We start from the raw sequence: 27,252 nt of genomic DNA on the forward strand, positions 1-27,252 counted from the left end.
AAATGAAAATAAGCCTTCATTTTAAATGATAGCACGATGCATGACAATGGTGTTCTGACCTAAAACTTCTGCGTTTAGCTTTTTTACTATTCTCGTTCAATCTTGAAATTTGGTATTGTGGCACTGCTGAATAGTTGGATGCTTTATAATCAATTAGTGGTGTTGGTCTCATTTGGAAGTCAGTTTGGATAAAAACATCTCTTGAATTAATAAATGTAAACATAATTTAAAGGCGGAGTGCACAATGTTTGAAAAACGCTTTGGAAAAGCAGACGGGCCGACTACCAAAACACACTTATAGCCAATCAGCAGTAAGGAGCGTGTCTACTAACCGACATCCTTGCCGGGTTGCGCATGTGTGGGGCGGGTCTTTTAAAAGAAGGTCCAGATTCTATTGGGGTAGGGGCGTGTTTGTTTAGGTGAATTCAAATATCAACATTGGCTTTCAAACATTGTGCACTCCGCCTTTAATTAAGTCTGTTATCAGGATGGTTTAACCACTTAAATTCTAATGTGATTATTGCGCATTTCAGATAATACACAACAAATCTAAGCAAATAGCTAAGATTGGATACAAATCTCACAGAATCTTTTATTTTTTGTGTCTGTCTCTTTCTAGTTTTTTATCAGTTTATTGTGAATGAATGACAATCAGGTGGCTAAGTGGAGATGAAAAGATGTAGAGATGAAAATAGACTAGAGTGCTTATTTTGCTCATTCAGCACTGAAGAGGCCACTTTCTTTGTGTGGAAAACACACAGATTGCAGAAGTGTGTGTTCTCTCTTGCTTTGTGTCATTGGAGAGGGAATTATTTATGCACACTTCTTCTGTATAAAAGGAGTACGTTTTGCCATTTTAAATGGACCTGGGACTTTGTTAATTCAAAGCATTAAGCCAGGCTGATCCAGAGTTTTATGGTGACTATTCCAGAGTTATTGAAGTTCAGTGGATTGTACTGTGCTGGTGACGTTGTTGACATAGTTTTAGAAAAATGCTGTAGACATTAAGCGTTGAAATGTGTGATTCATTTCCATGGCACCACAGAATCTATCCTTATCTCCTATCCTTTAAGGCTACTGTATGTACATACAAAACATTGTTTCAATCCGATTGACTGCATTGTTTGTAGCATTCGTTTACTCTTTTCCTGCATACATAAATCATGCTGAATTGTCAGAGCACACGCAGAGAGGATAAACAAAATTAATATTTCACACATATGTTCAAGATGTGTCCTGAAGGCACCCGTGAGGTGCAGTTCATGCTACAGACCAGCAGAGGGTGAATGTTTTCTGTTGTCATATTTTTCATACCTCTCTACCTCCTATAATCTCAGCCTAACTTTTTAAGTGTAGTGTGCATTCCCCCAAAGAAAATTCATGACATTAAACAATCTCAAACTTAGAATTTACATTAAACAAAATATATGAAATGATACAATGTAGTGATGTTAGTTGATAACCTTATTTGTCTTAGGTTTATTCACACAGAAATTATGATCAATTGATGTATCTTATAAAATTTCATAAACTGGAGCCCTGGCATCATCTCCAACCCCACCTCCCAGTTTAAGAACCACTGGCCTAATGCTTATTATTTATGCAAATGAAACAAATTTTGATTTACTTTAAATAATAAGGTCTGAGGCTTAAGCATAAGCAACTCTTTATTTTAAAATACTTGCTGTTACTATCAGAACATTATTGTTTGAGTATTCCTACCAGCTTGACAAAGCAACGTAGGCCTAACCTGAAGTGTGAGTTTGGGGAGAGACCACCTGCATGGTCAACCAGTGGCAGACGGTGGTCTTAGGGAAAGTGTTGGGGAAATCAGTTAAAAAAAATTTTTTTGTTGTTATTTTATGATGTTAATGATGCAAAAATTGCACACAACAGCTTTAACACACGAATTCTGTGGGATATTCATCTCAAGCTACATTTTAAACTACTGTTCTCAATTTGAAATGATTATTTATTTTATTTGTTGTCTCATTATTTTATGTCTGTCAGGCTCAACTTTTTTCGGGATGTGTCTGATTTCCGCGTGCTGGCGTGTGGTGGTGATGGAACAGTGGGCTGGATTTTGGACTGTATAGGTTAGTATGCATCTGTTCTTTCAACAGCTATAATATTTATTTAAACCTGCTTAAAGGAAAACAACACAGTTTTTCAATATTTTATGTTCTAACCTTACTTTAGACAAATGAATAGATACCTATTTTTTTTTTCAATGCCTGCACTTAATCTTTGTACAGTGCGTTGTGAATTTGTTAGCATTTAGCTTAGCCCCATTCGTTCCTTAGGATCCAAACAGGGATGAATTTAGAAGCCACCAAACACTTTTATGTTTTCCCTATTTAACGACTGTTACATGAGTGGTAACACGAGTAAGTATAGTGGCACAAAATAAAACGTGAGGATTTTTTAAGAGGATGAGAACTATATTGTATGGTGGAAGAGCACTTAGTTTGCAGCACTTCAACCTCGGGCGCAGTAATATTGATGCAAGGGGGGGAGTAGTCAGGAGTGATGATGTAACTGCACGCCAAGGTCGAAGTGCTGCAAATTAACTGCTCTTCCGTCATACAATATAGAAACAAATCGCCACGTTTTATTTTGTGCCACCATACTTACTCGTGTAACTACTCATGTAACAGTCTTTAAATAGGGAAAACATGGAAGTGTTTGGTGGCTTTTAAATTCATCCCTGTTTGGATCCTAAGGAATGAATGGGGCTAGACTAAATGCTAACACATTCACAACGCACTGTACAAAGTGCATGCATTGAAAAAAGATAGGGATGTATTAATTTGTCTAAATTGAGGTAAGAACCTAGTAAAATATTGAAAAACTGGTGTTTTCCTTTAATACACTATCAGACTACTAATACAGCTGTCTGTTCATAGAGCAACATTTGATCGATATGACTTTGATTGAAACAAAGTTTAAAGTCCCAATTTTATGAAGAAAATACTCTGCAATGATGTTGAATGATGAATTTGCCCATGGCTTGTCTTAAAAACATTAAAGGGGGCGTGATTTTAGAACCAACACCGGACAGAGAACGCTGTTTATTTTGTCAAGATTTTGATAACTTGTTTTATTTACTTGGCATTTTTTCCAGCATTCAAATTTGGTTGGGTGTTTAATAACACTTTTTTTTTGTGGTGTGACAAACTCTGAACACATTTAATATCTGACTTTACAGGAATTTTAAGATCTCCTTAATAATGGCTGTTATTAATTCCTAATACAATCGTGAAATTTTGAAGTCCTCAAAAGATTATACTTCACAAATCATTGTTTCTAGAATGAGCATCGACTTATCTATGACCCCTTTTATTTGAGCGAATGCAAGATGGCAGCAGAGAGATAATGGCCTGACTTTTCCACCACTGACAGCCATATTGATGATAATGGATGAGCACTCGAATGGAAACTGTATGGGCGATTCTAAATATCACACTTAAGTGCTGATTCAGTTTGGTCTCCTTGAAATAACAATTGGAAGATGACGCTTAAACTTAGATCAGAAGTGATTATATTTGGTTCTTTTTCCCTTTATGTCTTATTAAGCCTCCTTAAGTGGAACTGTGACGTTTGGAGGGCATGAGTAAGCACCCTGACAGCACTAAAGTTTTTTTTCTCTTAGATTGTTTTTTCATCTCTATGTAAAGCACTTTGAATTACCTCTGTGTATGAAATGTGCTATACAAATAAACTTCCCTTGACTTGCCTAAAATACTAATTTGGGTGCAGCTTTTTCTTTTAGCATTTGAACCTAAAGTTGTTTAAAAGCTGCTCTGTGATCAGTTCAGATTTTGACTGGTATTAGAAAATGCCTTCTGCCGACGATTACTCACCGAGCCCCTGCAGTTAGGCAGTAAATCACGCCATATGGAGCAGCATTGAAAACAACATCCCCTCAGTCCCTGTGCACACAGCAAAAAGCCACACAGGGACCATCAGCACGAGGACAGAAAGATACAGTTCAACATGTCTTCAACAGATGTATTCTGCTGCTTGCGGTTAAAAAAAAACCTATTCTGAATAGTCAAGATGTTATACAGCATAGCCGTTATGTAAATAGGTGTGAGTTAAAGGAACTTGCCAAAGTCCAATTGAAAATTAATTCACATGCTTTAAAAAGATGAAAATATTAGATGAGGGGTCTCCAAGATGTCTTTAGGTCAAGGTGGATAGAGAGATGAATAACTGAAGTATGGTTCCATATAAATATGTGACTCAACCCAACTAAAATGATTTACATTATGTGGGATGATTTTATGTAAAACGGTTAACCTTGTTATCTTTAACCTACGTGGACATCACATTTTTTTGTTGTTTGCACCATAATACTTAATTTTGTGTAACTCAAACCCAGTGGCAGCCGGTGACTTCTTTTTCGAAGGCGCGCGATGCAGTTCGTCACAACATGTATGTAGCCCGTCATGTGTGTGGTTCGTAATTTCAAAATATGTGTTCTGCGCGTTGAGTGATCCTATGTGCATCATGTGTCTTGTCAAAATAAGTGCCTGATGATAAACATGATAAAAGAGACGCTTGAGTTTGCCAGATACTCGCATAATCTCATGCGTAATCAAAGTTTACAGTTAAGGGAGTGTCTTGCGTGTATTTTGTGAATGTAAGCATCTCTATTATCATAAACGGTTTTGACATGTGTGCAGCAGGTACTTATTTTGACAAAACATGTGATGCACATGGTTTACATGATGCACATGGTTTACATGATGCATCAAACACATATTTTGAAAACGCAAGCAACACACAACACCCCGAACACTTATTTTGAATTAGCGCCCCTCGGATGAGCAGTCATGAGCCGCCACTGCTGGAACCTGTTGTACACAAACGTGGACAATTACACTGCTTCATGTTCAAAGAAAAATATTTGGTTATTATATTCATTGGTTCTTCCTAACCTCAAATAGTTGGAAAAAAATATCTAAAAAAGACCAACCAAAGCTCGGGTCTTAGGAGGTTAATATTGACAGAGTAAAGCCAAAGTCAAAGTTTAAAATTAAAGTGAAATCAGTGATAGAAATCAAACTTTGTTGCTCCTAATCTCATGATTTAAACCTGTATTTCAGAGGCAGTAAATAAACCTTACTGAGGAATGGTCTTAATACCTTCCATTTTCATTTATTACTTTAAAACATTTAATACTTTATTGTGTAGGAGGGGCAATTAATCATTTAGCTTAACTTCAGCTTCTTTCTATCTTCCCTTGAATTAACTGCATTGTATTTTTGGTTTACTTGGTCACAAAAGCTATGAAAAGACCCCAAAATTAGATTTGTTACTTTGGAAATGAGTTCACATTTACAATTCCCAAATAATTCACACTTTTAGAGAAATACTTGCTTATAACTGTACTGTTAACCTTAAATTGAGGACAGCTTTAATAGTTTTATCATTTTTGCTCTGCAACAGACAAGGCCAATTTTGCTCGGCATCCACCTGTTGCAATCCTGCCGCTGGGTACTGGGAACGACCTTGCTCGCTGTCTGCGCTGGGGCGGAGGTGAGAGATATTTATTCTATCCATCAGAAGTTCAGATTGAATTACTAAAAGACTTTGAAATGAAACTTAACAAAATTTGCTTTGTTGAACCATTAAAGTTAACCTTACATTTACATAAACCTTTAAAAATTTGGGCTGTCAATAGATTAAAATATTTAATCATGATTAATCACATGATTTCATGAGTTAACTCGCAATTAATCGCAAATTAATCACACATTTTTATCTGTTCTAAATTTACCTAAATGTAACACTTTTCAAGTTTTTAATGCTCTAATCAGCATGTATTTGGATAATATATATGCTATATGCAAATGTATGTCTACAACAGCCTGTTTACATTTTCAACAGAACCATCAGCCATAGTTTTATAAATGTTTTTGCCTTTAGAAGACCTTGTTCTTTCTCCATTTCTGTTTGCTGCTGCATCATTTGTGACCTGTGCTGGCAAATTGAGTAGGGATGAGCAAATTTTTTAAAATTTGTAATTTATATTTTAACATTATCTATTAAAAAACTTCAAAACAATTGGAACAATTGTTGGAATCTGGCAAGGCATGACAGAACTACACCTGTTTACCCAAAGCAAAAACAATATCAATATACATATATGTTTTTCTTTTATTGTTTAATTTTGACATTGAGACCACTTTAAGATACTGTAGGATAATGCAAGGGTTTAATATAATGACACAACAGATACTTTTCCTTAACAGTTAACCAAACATTCACTTCAGATATAACAGATTATAGGTCATACCTGCGTGAATTCTTGGCAAAACAGATATTTTTAAAACTGTAATTTTGTGTTAGATGTCTATATGTATCGGGGTCGCGCACTCGCGTGTTTGTGTGCTTGCGCTTCAGACGTCTGCGTCAGACATCGCTTTTGAGCCTCTTAATAACTCTTTTAACATCAATCAGATCCCGAACTTTATCTCTCTACATAATTAATTTAACATCAAGAAAGTCCTGCAGTCTATTTTCTATAATTTCTGAATGCTTTAAAAACGAAAACTAAAAAGTGAAAGAAGACACAGCTTTGCTTTATATGGATTTGGGACGTACACCTCACAAAAAAACGTGCAGATAAAGATCATTTTAGATGTTTAATGACCATTTTAGAGCATTGGATTCGCTAGACGAGAGTTTAATTGCGTTATTGTGTAAGAGTGTTGCTTTAATCGCGCGTTAATAAAATTAGTGCCGTTAAAATGAATTTGTGTTAACACGTTAATAACGCGTTTATTTTGACAGCCCTAAAAAAAATGTAAGACATCTGGACACACAATTGTAGATACAGTAGCAGCTCAGACAGTTACTGTATAGTAATTCACTGGCAGACAATCATCTGAATGCTCTGTTCACATGTTGTAAGTCAACATTTGAAATCCAGGAATTTATTTTGACTTCTTGTTTGGCATCTCAATCAGCTCCCTTGATAAGTGGTTAGGCCACTGATCAGGGAGTCAGCCATTTAAAGGGCTGCTCAATCGCAAAATCCTTCCAGTGCACTAGAACTTTCGTTTCCTAGCTGATAAAATGCAAACACTAATAGCCATAATGGTGATTTGTTAAAATTAATAATCAATTGTGCTGTCAATTATTTTCTCTCTTTCACTTTCTGCACTAAATGGCAGTGCCATGGTTGTATAGTGCAGATTAAGGGGCAGTAGTATTATAATAAGATTCCCCTCTGACATCAAAAGGGGACCCAATTTTTTACATGCTTGCGGAGAATGGTTTACCAAAACTAAGTTACTGGGTTGATCTTTTTCACATTGTCTGGGTTAATAGAAACACTGGGGACCCAATTATAGCACTTAAACATGGAAAAAGTCAGATTTGATATGTCCCCTTTAAATGTGTGATATAAATAATTATACAACAGTTCTTTCTGGTTCTCGAATCTGATTGGCTAAGAGGTATGCGATATTGTGCTGATATCGGCACTGTAACCGCTTCACCTTTCGTATCATTCCGCCACCTAGTGAATGGAGGTCCTAAGCAGGCTCATCTCTGAATGGAAAAACACAGACTCTCACTCTCCGTGTGTCTCATTAGTTTACTAGCTCATAAATCAGTCTGTCAAAGATCAGCGCTCTTGGATGTTACGTTAAAGTTAATGGGAGAAATGTCTTGTCACATCGTGTGGACGATTAACACTTGGAAAGAGGAATATAAACACTCGGTTTTTTTCTGGAGCTATATTTCTCATCAGAACGCGAAAACACCGTGGAACTGCAGGTAAGCACCGCAGCTTTTAAATGTGGACATTGATCATTTACTTTATCGTGACGTGACTATTAAAACATGTTATGAGATATCGCCACTGGTATATTTATAAGCAGCATGCAAAAACATATCTCTGACACTTATAAAAAACCGTTTTATATAGTACTGACAAGAACAAAGTTTAATAATAATAATCGAGTGCTCGTATCACGTTAAGAATAAATGAGAAAGCAATAGTAACGTTATACAAGTATAGTTTTATTAACTTTTACCTCGCGCCAAAACAATAACAACACAAAAGACACTAAATATGAATTAAAAAACAAGTAATAGTTTGATCATGACACCAAATACTGCTGATTTGATCTCATTTTGACGATCATAAACAAACAAGGCCAACATGAGAGCCAGGGTATCCCTTTCAGAAATGTAGCCCAGAGAGGGCGGTGGTCAGCGCGGCGAGTGAACACTGAAGTCCGCTCATGCTTTGGTTCTCATTCGTACCGAATCTCACTAAGCAAACGTTCAAACAGGCGCTATCTTTACTAATCGACTGCAGATTTAAATATAATACATATACATTCTCGACTGAACTAATCTTAAAACTACACTTTGTGACCACGAAACGGTAATATAAAGTAACGGCTTTTCCGTCCATTGAGTTGTTATGAGCTTCAAAGCAGCCGAAAGTTCTCAAACAAAGAGGCTTTTAAAATAACTCCGTTGTTGTTTTCTAGTTTTCGTTTTTCAAACGTGTGCCGTCGAACTGTTGTATAAAAGCAATATCGCTCTCGGAGTCGTGTGATATAGCTCTATATCATCACGGCTGTGATTGCCTCCGGCCTAATCACAGCCGTGATGATATAGAGCTATATCACACTCCTACTCGAGCGATATTGCTTAAATAGTGCTCATAGATGGCTTTTGATATGGTAGTGTCATATAAGTGGACGCTTGCAGTTTATATTGTACATAAAAGCAGTTTCTTAATATTACTGTTTTTGGGTCACATTATGTAGTTTTAAAGATTAGTTTAGGTGATAATATATAAATGTTTAATTTCCAAATCTGCAGTCGATTAATAAAGATAGTGCCTATTTTAGAGATGTGAGTTCCAGGCACACCCAGCAGGCAGTCAGTGCTTGTTTACCCAACACAGCCTCATCTTCGCCGCTGGCTCTGATGTATCTGTGTCTGATGGTGGTCAAAAGTGAGATTTTAATTTGTTTTGGGTATATCTAACCAACAGTCTTTGGTGTGAGACCTATCTATAATTTATTTATTTTTTATTCATATTAAGTCTCTTTGTTGTTACTGTTTTGACGGATGTAAAACGTACATATTTACTGTATATATTAAAGGAACATGCCCAGATTTTGGGAATTTAGCTTATTCACCGTATCCCCCAGAGTTAGATAAGTCCATACATACCTTTCTCATCTCCGTGCGTGCTGTAACTCTGTCTGACACAGCCCCCGCTAGCTTAGCTTAGCACAAAAAGCGAAGCACTGCTACATGGGCGGAGGGATTTGCACAACTCTGACCGAACTCTCTGCTCCTCACCGGGGGCTTCTCGGGGTGCTGCGAGCAAATCACTTCGGCCAAGTAGCAGTGCTTCGTCTTCTGAGAATATAGTTCCCAGTATGTATACTGTTAAAAGATCGCTGTGTCTCATATGACCTTGTTATTTGTACACGGTGTGATTATACAAATCACAACACATAAATAGGAAAATGTTCGCGTTATTTTGTCACTAATTGGGAGCAGTTTGCTATCTGAAGCCATTCACTTCCAGTCTTTGTGCTAAGCTAAGCTAGCGGGGGCTGCGTCAGACAGAGTTACAGCACGCACGGAGATGAGAAAGGTATGTATGGACTTATCTAACTCTGGTGGATACGGTGAATAAGCTAAATTCCCCAAATCTGGGCATGTTCCTTTAAATAGATTTTTCTATTTTAACTGTCGTTTTTACTAGAATTGTTTTGCCTATACAACATAAAACTACTTTATCATATTGTACTTTAACCAGTTTAAAAAAAAATAAGTCAGAGATGTAGTTTCTGTGTATAAGAAGTGTCCCAATTCTCCCAATGTAGAGTGAGCCAGTATCTCTACCAGTGCCTGAACTTGTGTACATGATATACTGATTCACTAGGGAACTGATTGAGACACGCTTCATTGAAGATTCTTGTGTAAACTAAACAGTTATAGGCATTTTTAATCAACAGGCCTGCATAGAGTTATGAATCATTAATCAACTTTATTAGCCCTTGAATATTAATCAGATGTTTTACCTCATTTGATAGATTTAACTACTAATAAGAACACATTTGACCATGTTTAAATCCATATTACCATGGATCTTCCACTACAATCTGCAAAAAATGCATTGCATTCCTGCTGGCTGCAGTTTTCGTCCAGACCTGCTCATCAAAGATAAATGCACTGACTTTAATTTATAGAATGAGTTTATGTAGACACACCTTACTTCTCCACAAAAGAAGATGTGCTGTTTTATTCCAGCATGATGATGTTTTTTATAATTAGATATGTGGGTTTATATGATGGAATGATATGCATCAGTAATCTTGCTTGCGTGTGCTTATAAGCCAGGTGTGCAAAGCCTTGTGGAGGCTGCTGAATTAATTACTGTACCCTCATATCAGTGTTTCCTGTGTCTACATGTTTGTGGTTTTTGTGAGTGTAAAGTTTTGCCTCAATGTACTTACAGTATAGTTTCATATGGATGCTAGACTGGTGAATGCTTATCTTTGCATGTGAGAGCTGATTGGTTTTGATTTACACGTGTATCACCTGTGTGCAGTTGTAGAGGCGGCGTGTGAACATAACTATATGTAACGTACGACTGTTTGTTGAGAGCGACACAGTGAGCACCTGGTGTCATCACACATGTGCCTTTTCTCCTTTGGTTGCCAGGCAGGAGTCAATATCTCCACCTGATTCACAGTACGATGTCCCTCATTAAAAAATGGCACCTTTGTGCTTGTGATGTAACATGCTGGATCTGTACCCTGCCTTGAACTAGGAAATAATTGGAGTTCATCCACCTCAGGGATCCTCTGTAGAACTCATCATGTAATGTGGACGGGTTGCCAGGCATTGACGAAATTCTAACAGGTCTTAGAGGTCATCGCTTAGTACTGCAATAAATCAATTGAATCTATCTTTTCTATATCATCTGGATGAATTATCTTTCCTTTGAAAAATAAATGGATGACAAATCACCCGTCATTTACTGACTCACATGCCATTCCAAATACTTTTTTTTTTTATCAAAACTTGAAACATTTGAATGAGTGTACTAGTTTCTTTTTCATACAGTTACAATTGGACTGGAGATTCAAAAAGAATGCAAAACCTTGAACGTGCATAAAAAGTGATTCATACCACAGACTTTAAAGTCTTGTAAAGTTATCTGATAACTTTATGTGAGGAATAGAGATGATCATGAGTTCATAAGTACTCAAAAACTCGGAAAGGACATCAACAGCTGATCTTAAAATCATTTTTCACAAGACACACGGATCACTTCAATGTGCACTTATGCAGTGTTGGGGAAGTTACCTTTAAAAGTAATGCATTACAATAATAAGTTACTCCTTAAAAAAGTAACTAAGTTACTTTTCATGGAAAGGTTACTTTTAAGTTACTTTTGCGTTACTTTTTCTTACCTGGCTGAGGCTTGATCTCTTTCAGGCCTTGCAGGTGTTTTTTATGATCGCAAAAATGTCAAGCTCTGGCCTGCCATCTCCGTTTCGGACTCAAACTGTTCCCGCTCAGGCGCAAAAGAGTGCGTAATTCTTCGTTAATAGACCCTTTCAAAGTTGGTAAACATTGTGATGTATTTGTGTGGGCGGGGCTTAGCTGGAGGCAGAAAGAGCCATGGAGGCAATGTTGACAAGCTTAAGCTAGCACGTTTTAGGAGGGATTTATTAAACATGGATGCAGAAGAAATTTCGAACTGTCCGAATATATGTACAGTCACTGATTTTGCGGGACCGTGACAGCTATTTTTGTAAATTAACTCTCGCGATTTTAACCAGGTTTGGATATTTCCAAATATGAATTACTTTCGGGTGGTTTGGGGAATTTTGTCCAGGCTTATTGTCTAATGTAACCTATCGCTGGGCTAGCTATGATTAGCAATGTGGATTATTTTAAGAGACCATTCAAAGGATGTCACACGCATCTATCGCTTTATGTTTGTTTAACATTTAAGCTAAACAATAGCGCGGTTAGCAACTTTTCACCTATAAAACAGAAACTTGCTGATTTGTACTAGATAACACCAACACAACAGTACATATGCATAGATCCTTTTACCTGGTATGAATTGTGCACTGCAAACACGAGCATTATTTATGATCCTCTCCGTCCAGTCTGTACGCCATATTGCATTCAACCACAATTGTCTTCTTGATTTCTGCAAAGGAATGTCTGCCACTCTGCTGGGATTATTTTTGAACCAAAAGTGCTCTTCATTCTATTCTGGCAGCCAAAAACACAACAAGGTGACATTTTAAAGTCCAAACCTAAAATTTTTAGCCACCAACTATGAGTTCCTACTTATTTTTTGCCTCCAGCTAGAGCGGTGATGTGGGCGATTAAGGGGTCTATATGTTCAGTTGAATTCAGTAGATTATTTTATTTTTAACTTGAATTAATTAAACTGAAAAGTAACTTGCATTACTTTTTTAAAAAAGTAACTTAAATATTAATGTGTACGTTTATAAAGTAATGCGTTACTTAACTCGTTACTTCAGAAAAGTGATATTATACGTTACCCCCAACACTGCACGTATGCACGTACACTTTTACAACATTGTATATGTGCTCTTTTTCCTCTTTTCTTTTCATTAAAACTTATATACAGTACTTTTTAAGTTATTATGCATTTCGCTTGTAAGAGCATACACTTTTATTTTGTAATTCCCTTTGTAAACTATGTAATGTAAGTATCATTCTGTGTTTTGGTTGGCAGGCTATGAAGGAGGAAATCTGGTGAAGTTCCTCAGGGATATTGAGCACAGCACCGAGGTGATGCTCGACCGCTGGAACATCGACATCGTTCCCGACGATAAGGAGGAGAAGGGTGACCCTGTGCCCTACAGCATAGTCAACAACTATTTCTCCATCGGAGTGGTGAGAATCATACTAGACGGCTTACGGCTCACACAGGCTTGACATTATTGTATTAGAAACCCATGAAAGTCAGATGAGTTAAGTTATTGTTATACAAGAAGCTGCAAAAGTTTTACAAGATGCAAATGCTAATACATCACAACTTCCCCATCTTTCTTTCTTTTCTCCTTCATTCATTAGTCAACATCTCTCGCTCTTTCCCTTCTCTATATTTATACTCAACTTTTCTTTCAAGTAATTTGTGATTAATTAAACGTTGTTTTCTGATGTAGCAATTGGATTAATTATAATTGTCAGAGGAACAATAACATGTTGAAACTTTACTGATATGATTTAATACGTCTGAAAGGGTTTCATGCCTGTGACTTGATTTATTACTGCTAAGTATTCTCCTTCTCACGCACAGTTGCTTAGCAACCCTCTACTGTTCAAATGTTATGTCCCATGCTGTTGTTATAAGCACACATTTATTATGAGAGCACTTAAATGTCAAATCAATATTTTATTATTATATTTTTTAATCGGAAGAACGTTTGTCTTTCAAAATAGCATCTATTTTTATCATTTGATTGGTATAAACCAAACTTGTGGGGAAAGTTATACATCAAATAACTTGGTAATAATAGGATGGATGGATTGATAGTGTCTAGTGCTGTTGGATTTAAAAATATCCCATTATTAGTTAGTGGAAATAAATATTCATCTCAAGATTTTTACAACATTTACAATGCTGGATTAAACGCTTATTGGGTCATCTACGTACAACGCAGAATTTCTGTTCTGTTGCTAGCACAAGGCCCAGGTGGGTCTCGGTGAGCACATCTCCCTCCTCTTGTTTAGCTAATGATTAATTTTTGTTCTGTTTTTAGAACTGGCGCTATAAATAGTACATCTGCTTTCATTTCTGAAAAATGTCCTGTATTCTATTATAATCCGACTGATCCCAGGTGTGGTGGGTGATTGCTGCTTCATCTCTATGTGCCAGGTAGTCCACATTTAGAATGGCCAGAAATAGTGGTGCGATCTGAAAGGGCCATCTGACCCGGTTGAAATGGTGTGCAGAGCGGCAGGAGGCACACAAGAAGTATTAGACGAGGTGGCGTGAAAAAGTAGGAAGGAATGTGCCACTTTTGGGCCGTTATGTAACTCGGCTTAGCATCCCACTGTTTCCAGTATGGGCTGTGTTTTCATCAGCCAACTGCACAGACTGTATAAATGTTATTGGTATGCTGCTGTAGAATTGAAAAAGTGTTGAATTGTGCGTGTGATACAAAATGTAACATTCTGATTCTTTGGGAAATTCTATTTGGCAGCTGTTTATAATAACTTTAATTAGTAAATGTTAACAGATCATTACTGTAATGTAATGAATATATGTGACCCTCGATAAGAAAACAAGTCATAAGTCGCACGGGTATTTGTAGCAACACTAAAGGTCAAAATTATAGTTTGTTATAGTAACTGTAGTTATGTTTTCATTGATAATCTTAAGGATTTTAAGTAAATATCTTTTTCTATTAAGATATTTTGTACATTTTCTACTGTCAATATATAAACATGTATTTATCATTAGTAATATGTGTTGCTAAAGACTTCATTTGGACAACTTTAAAGGGTGGTTTTCTCAATTTTTTTTGCATTGTCAGATTCCAGTCTATTTATTTATTCAGTTTCCAGATTAGGTAAAAAATTAAGTTTAAAAAGAAATTGACCTTTGTGAATGGTTTTGTGGTCCAGAGTCGCATATCTATAAATATATAAGTTAAAGATTAAAGCAACACCAAAGAGTTTTTTTTACCTTAAAATAACGTTTCCAAAAAAGTTCGTTTCAGGGTGAACGGCACTTTCACATTTGCTTTGCAGCCCTCTTATCAGCCAAAACCGCACTAAAGAAGTTTCCAACCGTCAGGTCGCAGTCCTGTAGTTCGAGTGAAAACTACAAAAACTTGCTTTACGGCAGACCTACAATCCAATCAGAGCCAGCTATGCTGCAGTATTTACGACAGTGGTAATGAACAATTACGCTTCTAACCTGTAGGGGGAGCAAAGAGCAAAAACTCTTTAATGTTGCTTTAAAACATTTCTGACTATTTGTACAATGATCTTTAGCATTATACGGAAAAATTTTACTTAAATGTATATGTATATAGTCTATTAGACTAGTCCTAGACTAAAATAAATGTAAGAGCTGTCCAAACTGAAAACAACTTGCACTGACATATCTTAAAACACATCAGTGCACATTGTTTTGCTTCAAAATGCACACAATAATGTTTTAAGGCGTGTTTGTTAAAACTAGTTACATTTCCTAATTAAACTAAAGCCTAGTCCTGGCTCAAGCCAATCACTGTCTGGGAAACAACCCCTTAAAGTGTTACATTTATTCTTTGTAACATTTTAATTAAATAGTATTCTCTAAATAACAAAGTTTCGTTCAAAAGTAAACAAAATTACAAAAAGCACTGTGTTGGCCTGTCTGAAGATGACACTGTTTGGTGGTTTAAGAGTCTTGAGTGCTGACTGTGAATGGACAATGGCCAATACTGTGAACGTGTCTTGTGATGTGGACTGACTGAGCCATGTGGGTCGTTGCATAGCTTGGCACTGGTGTTTCTTCTCACAAGACGTCAAAAAAATTTTTTGTAAACAAAAGACTCCTTAGGCTTTTTATTCATAGGTAGAAGTGTGTAAAGAAAACAATATTTGTATATATTCAAGATTAAATCGACCGTTTATAACTTCATTTTAAAATCTGCCGACCAGCCCAAAGTATCAGCTTTGACCCAATGGCATGGAGTTTGGGGGTTTAACACTTAATTTTTTAACAATGTTTTTGTTACACATGTTACATACTTTCTATAGTAATTACAGTTAATAATGCATAATTATTTCACTGAAATTTTTTTTACTGAGCGGAAAAGATTAAGTCCGACCCGACTCATTCGCTTATATTTTTGACCCGAACCCGCAGGTCCCGTCGGGTTTACCAGGCCGACCCGACCCGTTGAGAACTTGAGGTCCTACAAGTGCATATGTTTGTGTGTGTACACCAATATATTCTAGATAAAAACATTGATACAAACCTTATTTCTCCAAATTAGTCCAAGAATTAGTCCTTTTTGAAACCAGCTCCAACCTGAGGTGATTAAGCCTCCACATCAGGCACAGTAACAACACACCAGTGGGATGAGGGGGTGGTTGGGAGTGGCCGAGATGCGGCTGATGAGCACTGACACCCGCTGGTCCTGCCTGAAACTCAAAATTCCGATACCATCTAATCAAAGATTTAAATAGCTGCTATCTTTACAAATCGGCCGCAGATTTGAAGATTGTACACACATATTCTCGCCTAAAATAATCTTAAAAGTACATTCTTACACAGAGAAAGAAATATTGAGAAACTGCAATGATGTCTATTGAGTTGCCTTGCGCTGTATACAACCTGGACAATTTACATTTCTCCAAAAATGTATAACATTTAAAATAGATTATTTATGGTCATCAAATGAATGCCAATGTGGTTCAGGACACCAACTTAAATTTTACTTGCTTATCCAAGTAACTTTATTCTTATGATATGTAGGCCTACAACATGGAAAATGTACATTTCTCCAAAGAAACAAAAACATCCGTTTATGAATGTATAATATTTTAATTGACCTGAAATTGACAATTTACAGTATTAAAGGAGTGCCATGGGTTTAAAGGCATAAACTCAAATTTCACTTTTTTATCCAAGTTTCTTCACTATCATGTACAACCTGGGAATTTTACATTTATCTAAAAAAGGCACAAAAGAATCTGAATGTATAATAGTTTAATTGATCAATGATTGGCCATGAGCATTTTTTTTTTTGGTGCAAAAATTTTAAAGTCGCCATGAAATGTTGTGGTGACGTATTTCCGAGTGAAACAGCTTCTGAAATAAAAAAGGTAGGGTGGGACTTGAATTTGTCCTATTGAGAATTGATTGGATGGTTTGAAGTTGGGTCTCTGCGATCTTTTCCTTGACCCTGCCCACCTACCATACCATATGACCGAAAGTAAGGAGAGATCATTTAGTTTTTGATTAAAGATTATGAGAAAAAATGAATTTAAAAAAATACTAATAAAGCTAGCAGATAAGTAATTTTTAAAAAGAATACCATAATATTCCCAAAAAAAGTTTTTCATTTCAATTTCATTTCGCCTTAAAAATTAGTCCCCCTGTGATAAAAAATTATGTCTAAGTGGTGTTTTTAAATTCATCACTCATCACCATGTATTTTCTCCATGATGAAGAGCCTGTGTGCTCGTCTGTTATTAAATAAATCTAATAATGATCTAATCGGCATTCAAAACCTAATTACAGGATTATTAGTGCTTCTGTTGCTTAGCTGGATCTAATGGTGTGTCGGTAGCTAGTAAAGCATGACAATTGCAATGTCAAGGTTTTAGGTTTGATTCCCTAGAAAGACTTATTGATATAATGCTTATGTTGAATGTGCTGTAAGCTGCTTTGGATAAAAGCATCTGCCAAATGCATTAGTAAAGTAAGTGTAGATGCAGCATGACAGTGCCATGCTAACTCATTTCTATTTGGATAGTTGCATTAGATTTCAGTTTGGTGGATACAGGAAGTTTTGTAGGAGGCTATCAGTGTCCTTGCTCGGTGTCTAAAACCACGATGGCGTGCTGTGATGCTGGAGCGGAGAAACAGGGTGCTGGGAGTCCAGGAGGACAGGACAGATGGCTCTGCATTGGGAGCCAATAACACCTGAGTAAAGCAGTGCTAGTGACTCATGCGCTGATGTAATCATTAGTAATGCTGTTTCAGCCTTTAACATTTTCCAGCCACTATCCATTAAGGTTACCATGGTGTTTGTGCTTTCCAGGACAGTATCATCATCAGCACCAGGGTTATTTATTCATCATTTGTGACAGTAGCAAAGCTCATTTTTTGTTTAGATAAACTAATTACAAATTTGTGGAAAGAGAAGAAATCCCTAGTGCATTGGTGAGATTTAATCATAGTAAATGCTGAATAAAGACATTCAAACTGTCAGTTCAAGCATATCCATCCATTTTGTTTCTGTTTTCCCATTTATTAGATAGTGGGACGTCACAGAGGGCATGACCTGTGTAGCCTGCATGAGCACCAGTTGTTTAGCAGATGCTGGATGCAATGGTGCCGTTTGTTGATCAATCAAGTTCTGATATCGAACATGGCCCAAATGTTAAAAGGACACTCCTCTTTTTTAGAAAATATGCTCATTTTCCAGCTCCATTTTGGAATCCATTCAGCTGATCTCCGGGTCTGGCGTTACCACTTTTAGCATAGCTTAGCATAATCCATTGAATCTGAATATTAGACCATTAGCATCATGCTAAAAAATAACGATTCACCATTTTTAATAAGTTTCGATTTTTTTCCTATTTAAAACTTGACTCTTCTGTAGTTACATCGTGTACTAAGACTGACGGAAAATTAAAAGTTGTGATTTTCTAGGCAGATATGGCTAGGGTTATATTCTTCTATTCTGGCGTAATAATCAAGGACTTTGCTGCTGTAACATGGCTGCAGGAGGCACACACTGCCCGAAAATAGTCCCCTTGGTTACTTTCAATAGCAAGGGACCATTTTCAGGTGCTGCGTAATATCATTAAGTTGTCAAATATAGAAACTCTTTGGTTATTTTTCAGCATGATGCTAATGGTCTAATCAGATTCAATGGATTATGCTAAAAGTGGTACCACCAGGCCCAGAGATCAGCTGAATAAATTCCAAAATTGTAAAAATCAAATGTTTAACTCTAGGGGAGCTGGAAAATGAGCAAAGTTTGTCTAGTTATATGGGCCATTAGATCCAACAACTGCACCATGCATCTAGATCCTAAAAAGCACTTTAAATTAGCCATGTATTTTGACAAAATATTTTTTTCAAACAATATTTCATTAATTGGAAATAAGTTTCTTCATGAACTTCCAGAGCTGCATGCTTTGGCCAAGCCACTGCCTTTGAGATGAATGGCATTGCTACTATTTCTTCAAGTAGGATAGAGGAATCCTTGCATCCTTCACCCCAAACCAGACCAACTGATGTGTTGCTTTGCTTGGCACCGATGAGAATTTGATTTCTGAGACATAGTGCTGACTTAACATTGCGATCGTGTGTTCACCCTGGAAAGAATCTCTCAGTGGGAATTGAAGACAGCAAGTACACCTCGTCAGCAGTCATTAAAGACACCTCGTCATGTTTATCTCCAGCACTAGCATCTCCCCCAGGCATGGCAGCTGAAACCTAACCACCTCTCTGGACATCAACAACTTATCTGCTTATTCTCTCACCCTCCCCAGAGACATGCTTGGAGAACTGCCCCGCTTCCATCATGTTCTCATTGGTGTGGTGTCATGCCACACCTTCATCTCCAATGACATAGTCAGTCCTGCCCTCGGACTGATTTCAGATGAGTGCTGGTATTGGCTTAGTCTAAATGTCGCAATAATAATTAAAGGTGCACTCAGTAATTTCTTTTTCACGTGAAAGTTTTACATTAAATAAATAAATAATATAAAATGTTGAAAATGATGCACACAGACATGGGATGAAAAATACGTGGTTACATTCCATGTTGGTGCAGGTCAACTAAAGGGGGACAACATTTTGAGATCTCATATTAGCCAACAAAAATAAAAAAATATTATTGAGTGCACCTTTAGTATTATTAAAAGATTGAATATTTGCCTGATGAGATAGTATTACAAGGGCTTTTGCTGTGAAAGGGTGCGACGGTCAAAGTGGTTTGAGGGGTCACGGAACTAACTTCCATTTAAGACATTTATTCGATCTTTAAACCCTATCTGTGTGATAAGAGTGTTTATTTTAGTTGCTGTCAGCCTGCGTGTGTGCATATGCATGTGTGTATTTGTGTGTTTGGAGGGCTATAGTCCTGGCACAGACTGAAGGTCAGGGGAAGTATCAGTGACAGGAAGTGTTTTGCTGCCAGAATCAGACCAGGTTACCACCATAATGAATGACCGTGCTGAGTGACACCTGGCCGGTCTTAAAGATAGAAGGAAAACAGCACACACCTCTCCATTTACATTTATAGATACACACATACAGCATTCGCATGGTTCACTCGCACACTTGCGTGGACTTTCGCACAAATGCACAATGAGCCTCACGTTGAGTCCCGTGTGCACCTGCTCATAGCAGAGCTGACAGGAGCACAGATGGGCGCTGACTTAGTAGCACGCTACGATAACCCTGCGTGGACGCACACAGTTACAGAGGCCTGAATATCACCTCACCTAATATTCGTCACCTCTTTACCCCATTGATAGACAGTTTCTCAGAAGGATAGTGTTGTGGTAATTGTGAGAACCAAATGAATTCCACAGATTTTCATTTATGGATTTAATCCAAGCAGGGCATTTAACTATACATATTTTATTAATACATGCATTTCCTGAGAATCAAACTTGTGACCTTGGTTTCTTTAAAGCCTTGCACTACCAGTTGAGCTACAGGAAAGCTACAGAAGGTATAAAAGTTGTACAAAAAATAGACTTTTGTTTCTAAAAGGTACACATCAGTACCTTAGAGGTACATACTGGAGGCATCTCCATGTCTGTACCTAAATGGTACATATTAGGACCTTCTTAAAAGGTACCATCCCAGTGACAACGTTTGTACCTTTTTCTCTAATGGCGCTTAGTACCACACGGTTTGGTTTGGTTTGGTTCAGGTCGGGTCTGCTCACCTCACTTTGGCTTGGTTAGCTTTTCCATCGAGTTTAGTAACACTTCGGAGTGGGAGGGATTATAGGCGTGTCGTTATTTGCGCTGTCTACTGTTGTGAAATCAAGTGAGTACATTCCCATACATTTATTTATTTCTCAGTCCGCCACATAATTAAAATTGACCACCATAAATAGATGTTCACATCGCGTTTATCACCACCTCTGTCTCACATAACATTTTCTGTACAAACACCAGTGGCGTCAGTCGATGCGCTCCACTGAGCCTCATTTAAGTTGCATGTAAGGATAGCTTATATGCAAACATGTGCGTCGCGACTGTGCCTGAAGCATGAAGGTAAAGCTAATCTTTTAGATTATAGCGGTGACGCTAGTAGTGACGATTCTCTCAGACTCAGATCAGTGATCTACAGTGTTTCCGCGTCACGTTTTGGTTACAGCTTGTGTCGCTTGGAACCCCGACCGGGATGGTACTAAAAAAGTATTGGGTACTACGTACTGCACCTAGTGGAAAAGCCCCCAAAAGTAAGCTGGCCCGACCTAAACCAAACCGTGGTGTTCTATGTAATGGAAAAGCGCCATGAAAGTGTATGTATGTATACTAGTGATGCAACAATACAATTTTCGGTTCTTGACCACGGTTTTCATTTCGGTTCTGATGCCCTGGACTATTAAAGTGTTTTTTTTATTATTCTATGCTTAGGTAACAAGAACAATGAGATGTTAAGAAGCAAAAATACTGGTTTTAATTGCAGTTTTCTTTATTTTATGTACATGTAAAAATCATCTTACACATTTCTAGTGTATTGATACAATAATATAAGATATAATTAAATAAAGATATATAAAAATGATATCCTATTCAAACTGGGGAACATATGAATTCATTACATTACATAAATTGGCCATTTTATATACCTGTACTTAGTAAATTAAACTTTACATTGTAAATGAAGGCTATACCTTACTGCACTACTGTTAAGTCCAACATCATGCTGTCTGTGTAGAAACCAAAAATGCGTTCCTCAATCAAGATTACTGGTGGGATTTATTTTAGCATCATTTTCAAAAAGTTTTGGGACAGCCCTACTAGCCTTCAGTCGTGCTTTGTGACGCAATCTGTCTAATGTGGCATTACGCGAATTTGCATCTTTACATTGATGTTGTATGTAATCTACATGTGCAAATAATTAAACCACACCTTAGATTTAAAAGACAGTCGTGCTGCTGGTTTTTGTTGTCAGACTGCGCGAATAAAATCTGACACCAGCATTGCAAGCAGAGTTCAAGCAGAGTTAACACAGCTAGCGCACAGTGACTGGATATCAACTCGCTGTGGCGTTTAAGCATGCAGATCACGTGGGCACGCACATTAACGAAAGTGCAGGAAATATAAAAATGACAGATTTGGATGGATAAACCGAAAAACCGCAATTCACATGTACGTATTGGGCCGTGGGGGTCGAACCGAATGGTTCAATATTATATTGAGAATTGTGGCATCCCTAATGTATACTGTATGTAGGGTACGTTTATATGACAACAATGTACTAAAAAGTTTTCCTTTGCATTTTTCACATGATGACAATGTTGTCATAACAAACCCTGTTCGCACAAATCTACAAAAACGACTAAAAATGTTTGTTGGCAATGTAGTTGGTGATGTCACACATTGTCTGGACATATTGTATAATATGCATGAGCATGATGTCACTCAGATTCAACAAATTGAGTTTTTGTGGTTTACACAGACAGTTCAAAAACTTTCACCAGCTTTTAAAAGTTTGCATTCGTAGGCCCCCAAAATGCTGTTGACGTGTAAATTAGTTGCCAAAACAAATAAGAAGCTTAAACTGTAAATGACCGCTAAGAGTATGTACAACCTTTAGCCTGGTAGCGAAGGAGAGATAATGCCAAGGACAGTGCCATGCCATAGAAACGGGGATATGTCTAGTGAAGGACATGATGTTCTCCCTGTTCTCCCGATCTGGGATTAATCATAACATAACGACCGAGAGGATTTTTTGTATCTGGTTAGCTAAACTGTTTGATAGTATGCATTACAAATAGGAGGCTAAGAAACTAAACAGAAGGTTATGGTGATGTTTTGATGTAGATCTCAGTGTTAAATCTTGAGTCTGTTTGTTCTTTGTGGGTTGTTTGTTATTTGTCATATTTTAAAAAGCAGAATTAATGCCTCAACCATAAAAGGACAAAAGCAGTGTATTTTGAGGAGGCTTGGAATAGTTGTGTTATTTTTTAGCTCCATATGGTGCTTGTTTTGTCTCATGGTATTTACCGCCGTCATTGCTCGTCATTCACGTTGTCTTATTGATGTACAGCGTGTCCTGTTCTTTCCAATTTCACACATTGCAATTTTTGAACCACCTGCAAAGACCTTCACATGATCTAAAAATATCCAGCCAAAGAGAAAAATGTCACTTGTCCGTATTTATGATTCACAATAAAATCCTTGTATCTGGATGTTGTCCCTACACATATTTAAAAGACTTTTGTGGTCACGGACTAGTGCTTTGTATGATCTTGTCTTATTTAGAAAAGGTTGGGGTGACTAACTCCCAATCTGCCATCTCTCCTTTGCCAGTTTGGTGTCCCTTAATCACACAGATGACAACATATGTGACCCAGTCTAAAAAAAAAAACAGGTAGTCTAGTGATTTACTTTTTTTCTCTAAAAAAGTGAAAATGTTACCTTGATATTTTTATTATTGACTGAGTAAGGCCATGTCAAAGATTTGATTCAATGATTAAAATCAAACATTGGCACTAACTTAGGCCTACCTCAAAAGCACTGTTAAGGCCGAAGTATGGTTTATTTTTTACACGTACGTGAGGGTCCACGTACAGGGCGTGTGATGCAATTTGCATCATCAGAAGAGTGCATGCATACTCTATGTGCACATCTGTATTTTTTAAACCTCACATTGTACTCGTAGGTTGCACGTCTACCGAAGAATCTAGTATGTAGCCCAGAAGATGCATGTTTGTTGCATCAAACATTTGCGTACACGTACGAGTCAAAGATACTATACTTTGCAAGGCTGTATGTTCGACTGTGCGTGTACGTAAAAAACAGACTATACTCCGGGCTTTAGATGTATAAGTGTCTTTAAATGCATCTAAATACATAAAAGTACACTAATCTAAATGCCCCCCGAACACACACACACATCCCATATCCTCTCCTATGTGACTGCTATGGCACCTGCAAGCACGGGCAGGAAGCCAACACAGGTGCAAACGGAGCATCGTCCGCTCGCGGCTCCATCAACGTGCCAGCAGCTATCATACCCTGAGAATCTCACACTCGCACGCTTCCTCCCTGTCTGAGCCCGTGATACGGTGAGCACTGCAGCATGCCGACACCTATCGCTGCATTACACAGAGAAACTCTGAGACAGGTGTTACGTGCATGTATTGGGGTCTGGTCCTGGTGAAGGATGTGGTGTCTTTGAGCTCTTCTGTCTTGTGCGTGCGTAAATATAGAAATAAGCAGTTGCGGCTGCAGACCTGATTCATCAGTTAGCTTTACTGTTGTCACACTGTTGCTTTGATTTTAATCAAGGCTGCTTTACTGACAGTGCAATCTGCTATGGGCTGGCAAAATGCAAAGGCAAAAAAACTTTAACTCAGGGCTAAATGAAGCATACACATTAATCTAGTTATACTTTCATGGTTTACTTTTTACAGCTTTTTGTATCACACTCTTACAAATAAGAGTTCTGAACCTTTTTGGATATCCAAAGAACCTTTTCGGTCAAAGGTTCCTAAAAGAAGCAAAACATACCTTCTTATGGTCTAAAACAATTATCCACTACAAAGAACCTGATTTGTGGATGTTTAAAAGTTGTTTATTGAACTGTAAACACAGACAAAACCCTTTAATTTAGAGTGCAGCTGTAAAATAAAGAATTATTTTAGAGGCCGTTGTACTAAAAACTGAAAAGTTTTTGTTTTGTCGTTTGAAAACGTGCTTAGAGGACAAGTATTTAAAAACGACACTGTTATCATCTCCATGCAAACTACAAAGGCTGCGTCTCGGTCAGCCACTGATCAAGGGAGTCTGTCATTTTAAGGGCTATCTCAATCGCAAAATCCTTCTAGTGCAATGGAACGTCATTCATTTCATAAAAATTCCCACCATGCACCGTAAAAACCTAGGGAGCATCCATGGTCCCTACGTTCCCTTACCGGAAATCACAAGACCTTATCTGAAGCTCTCCGACCAAAAGCCAACTCAACAAACATGACAGAACTTTTGAAAAGACAAACGTTAGTGTTACTTTTAATATAAACACACATTGCTAGTCAGGAAGGGACCACAATCTGTTAAATATTTAAATGTAATATTTCTGTAATATTTATACACGGATATGTAAGAGAATAATGAAAGTGTTTTTATAATAAGTATTTAAAAAGTCAGAGAGATGTTGGTTTTGCCGGTTGTTGATGAATAACAGCTATAAATGATTACAACGTGCTTAAGCAGTCACGTCACAGTAAAATAAGTGAAGTGAGCTTATTTGTGTCCCAATGTAAAGTGAGCTAGGGTCCTTCCCAGTGTTCAAACATTGGGTCTCATTCACTAAGCATGCGTACGCACACATTTGTGCGTGAGATGTGCGTACGGATGTTTTCACAAACAAATTGTGATTCAACAAAAAGTTTTGTATCTAAATGTCTTCTAACTGTACGCAAAAATTTACATGATTATATGTTATATTATAATATTTTCTGTAGTATATATTATTATACATGATCTGTATTATTATTATATACATTATCTTTCATTATTATAGCCTATTTATTTTTCTACACATATAAAGAATATGCACGTAATGACAAGTTTCCACGCTTTCCTTCCATATAAAAGTGTCTGCTTAAAACCTTATGTAAACGTCATGCAAATGTAATGAGAAGTCCAGACGTCAATCTCTTGATCTCCTGTCTGTTTTATTTTAGATACAGATGCGCGTCTCTATCATATTAATTAAATGTCATATTTTTAACGCATATAATACTTCTTTAATGTTACTCCGGTCGGCGGACAGAACTGGCTTCCTCCAGCGACAGCCAAACCCCCCAAATAGAAATTGTAAAGCAAAACAGAACTTTACCAATAATAAAATATGATCATGGATTTCTTTTCGAGCTCTTTTCTTTTATGACAAACTGCTTTAAAAATTTCTGTGGACCTGCGCTGCGGAAAACACTTATATGGAGCTGGTTTGGGCGTGTTTTATGCAAATTAGCAACCTTGTGCACATGTAAAACACTTCAAATTCACTAATGTAAGAACAAGTATAAGAACAAACTCATTCTTATGCACGTGTTGTGAATTAGGCTGAAAGTTTTCATGAGAAGTTCAAGTCTGAGTATAAATACGTAAAACTTACTCAATTATTCGTGAATGAGACCCATTATGTGACATCGCCAACTACTGGCCTGGCTTGCATAATACAGCATTTTTAATCCTTTTCGCAGATTGCTGTAAGCAAATTCTTTTTTTCCCGTTTTTAATACTTCTGTGTAGTATACGCTTACCCATATTTTGATTTTATTCATCATAACTATGTACAGTAGAGACATTTGGATGTGTGTACAAGCAGGTTTGCCACCTGCCTCCTAAATATTCCCCTTGCTCTAGCATAACACCTCTCCTCCATTGGGAGTCCAGTGGTGTTATAAGCATTGTTTGCCATCCTTTCAATTATGTATGGCATCATGCATTACCTCTGCTCTTTTCAAATGTGTCGATATATTGATTTTCTTGGCATATGGTTTGTAACCCATGCGACTTAAGGCATGTTTCATTCAGTTAATATGTACCCTAATGTTTAAAACATTAATAAGGTACTAAATAATATATAAATGTCTTGCTGATGCAATATGTAACTAATTTTTAAATGCGTTAATTAATCTCATTATATAGGAACTATACTGTTGTGCGTACAACTCATGCAGATGGTAAGCATTGTGTGATAAATTTCTCCTAAAAAAAATGTATACAAGGCGCTTTAGCATAGTTTTCAGCTGACAAAAGTACACTCTTAAAACAAATGTGTTAAAACAACACTTGTTATCACATTAAGGGCCCTATTTTAACGATCTAATATTGTCTAAAGCACACGGCGGACGGTCTAAATGGGCGTGTCCAATGCCACTTTTGCTAATTTAACGACGGGAAAAATGGTTTGTGCACCAAACTTCCTAATGAGTAATGGTTGTGTTTAACGTGCAATAAACCAATTAGAGTCTCAGCTCTCATCCCCTATAAAAGCCAGTTGCGCTGGTGCTATGTCTAATCCCTATTTAGAATGCGGAATTTGTAAACTGAAAAACTAAGTGGAGGAAGAAGACCACCAGTTTAAAAATAATGTTAAAAAATTTGTTGTTTTCATTTTTATTGAAATTTTAATTTTTTGGATTAAAACCTTTTTAAAGATGTTTTCTTTCAGTCATAGAAGTACAAATGGCAGGCTTTTAATTGCTGTCAATGTATTGATATCTTACATAATCATTGTAATTTCATAAAATAATTTGCAAA

At 37.1% G+C, this 27,252-nt stretch overlaps 1 protein-coding gene across 7 annotated transcripts in view; it reads left to right on the top strand.

Moving 5' to 3' along the window:
• The window catches only part of dgkg (diacylglycerol kinase, gamma), a 147,895-nt gene that overhangs the window by 79,069 nt on the left and 41,574 nt on the right, over positions 1-27,252 (top strand). For all 7 annotated transcript variants that reach the window (XM_073855121.1, XM_073855122.1, XM_073855120.1 and 4 more), the window contains 3 exons: positions 2,011-2,096; positions 5,455-5,544; positions 12,782-12,942. In XM_073855121.1, the coding sequence (XP_073711222.1) occupies positions 2,011-2,096; positions 5,455-5,544; positions 12,782-12,942 (337 nt within the window). The remainder of the gene's footprint in view (positions 1-2,010; positions 2,097-5,454; positions 5,545-12,781; positions 12,943-27,252) is intronic.

Source organism: Misgurnus anguillicaudatus, chromosome 17 (genome assembly GCF_027580225.2).
Source record: "Misgurnus anguillicaudatus chromosome 17, ASM2758022v2, whole genome shotgun sequence".
In the NCBI taxonomy this organism is placed as follows: domain Eukaryota; kingdom Metazoa; phylum Chordata; class Actinopteri; order Cypriniformes; family Cobitidae; genus Misgurnus; species Misgurnus anguillicaudatus.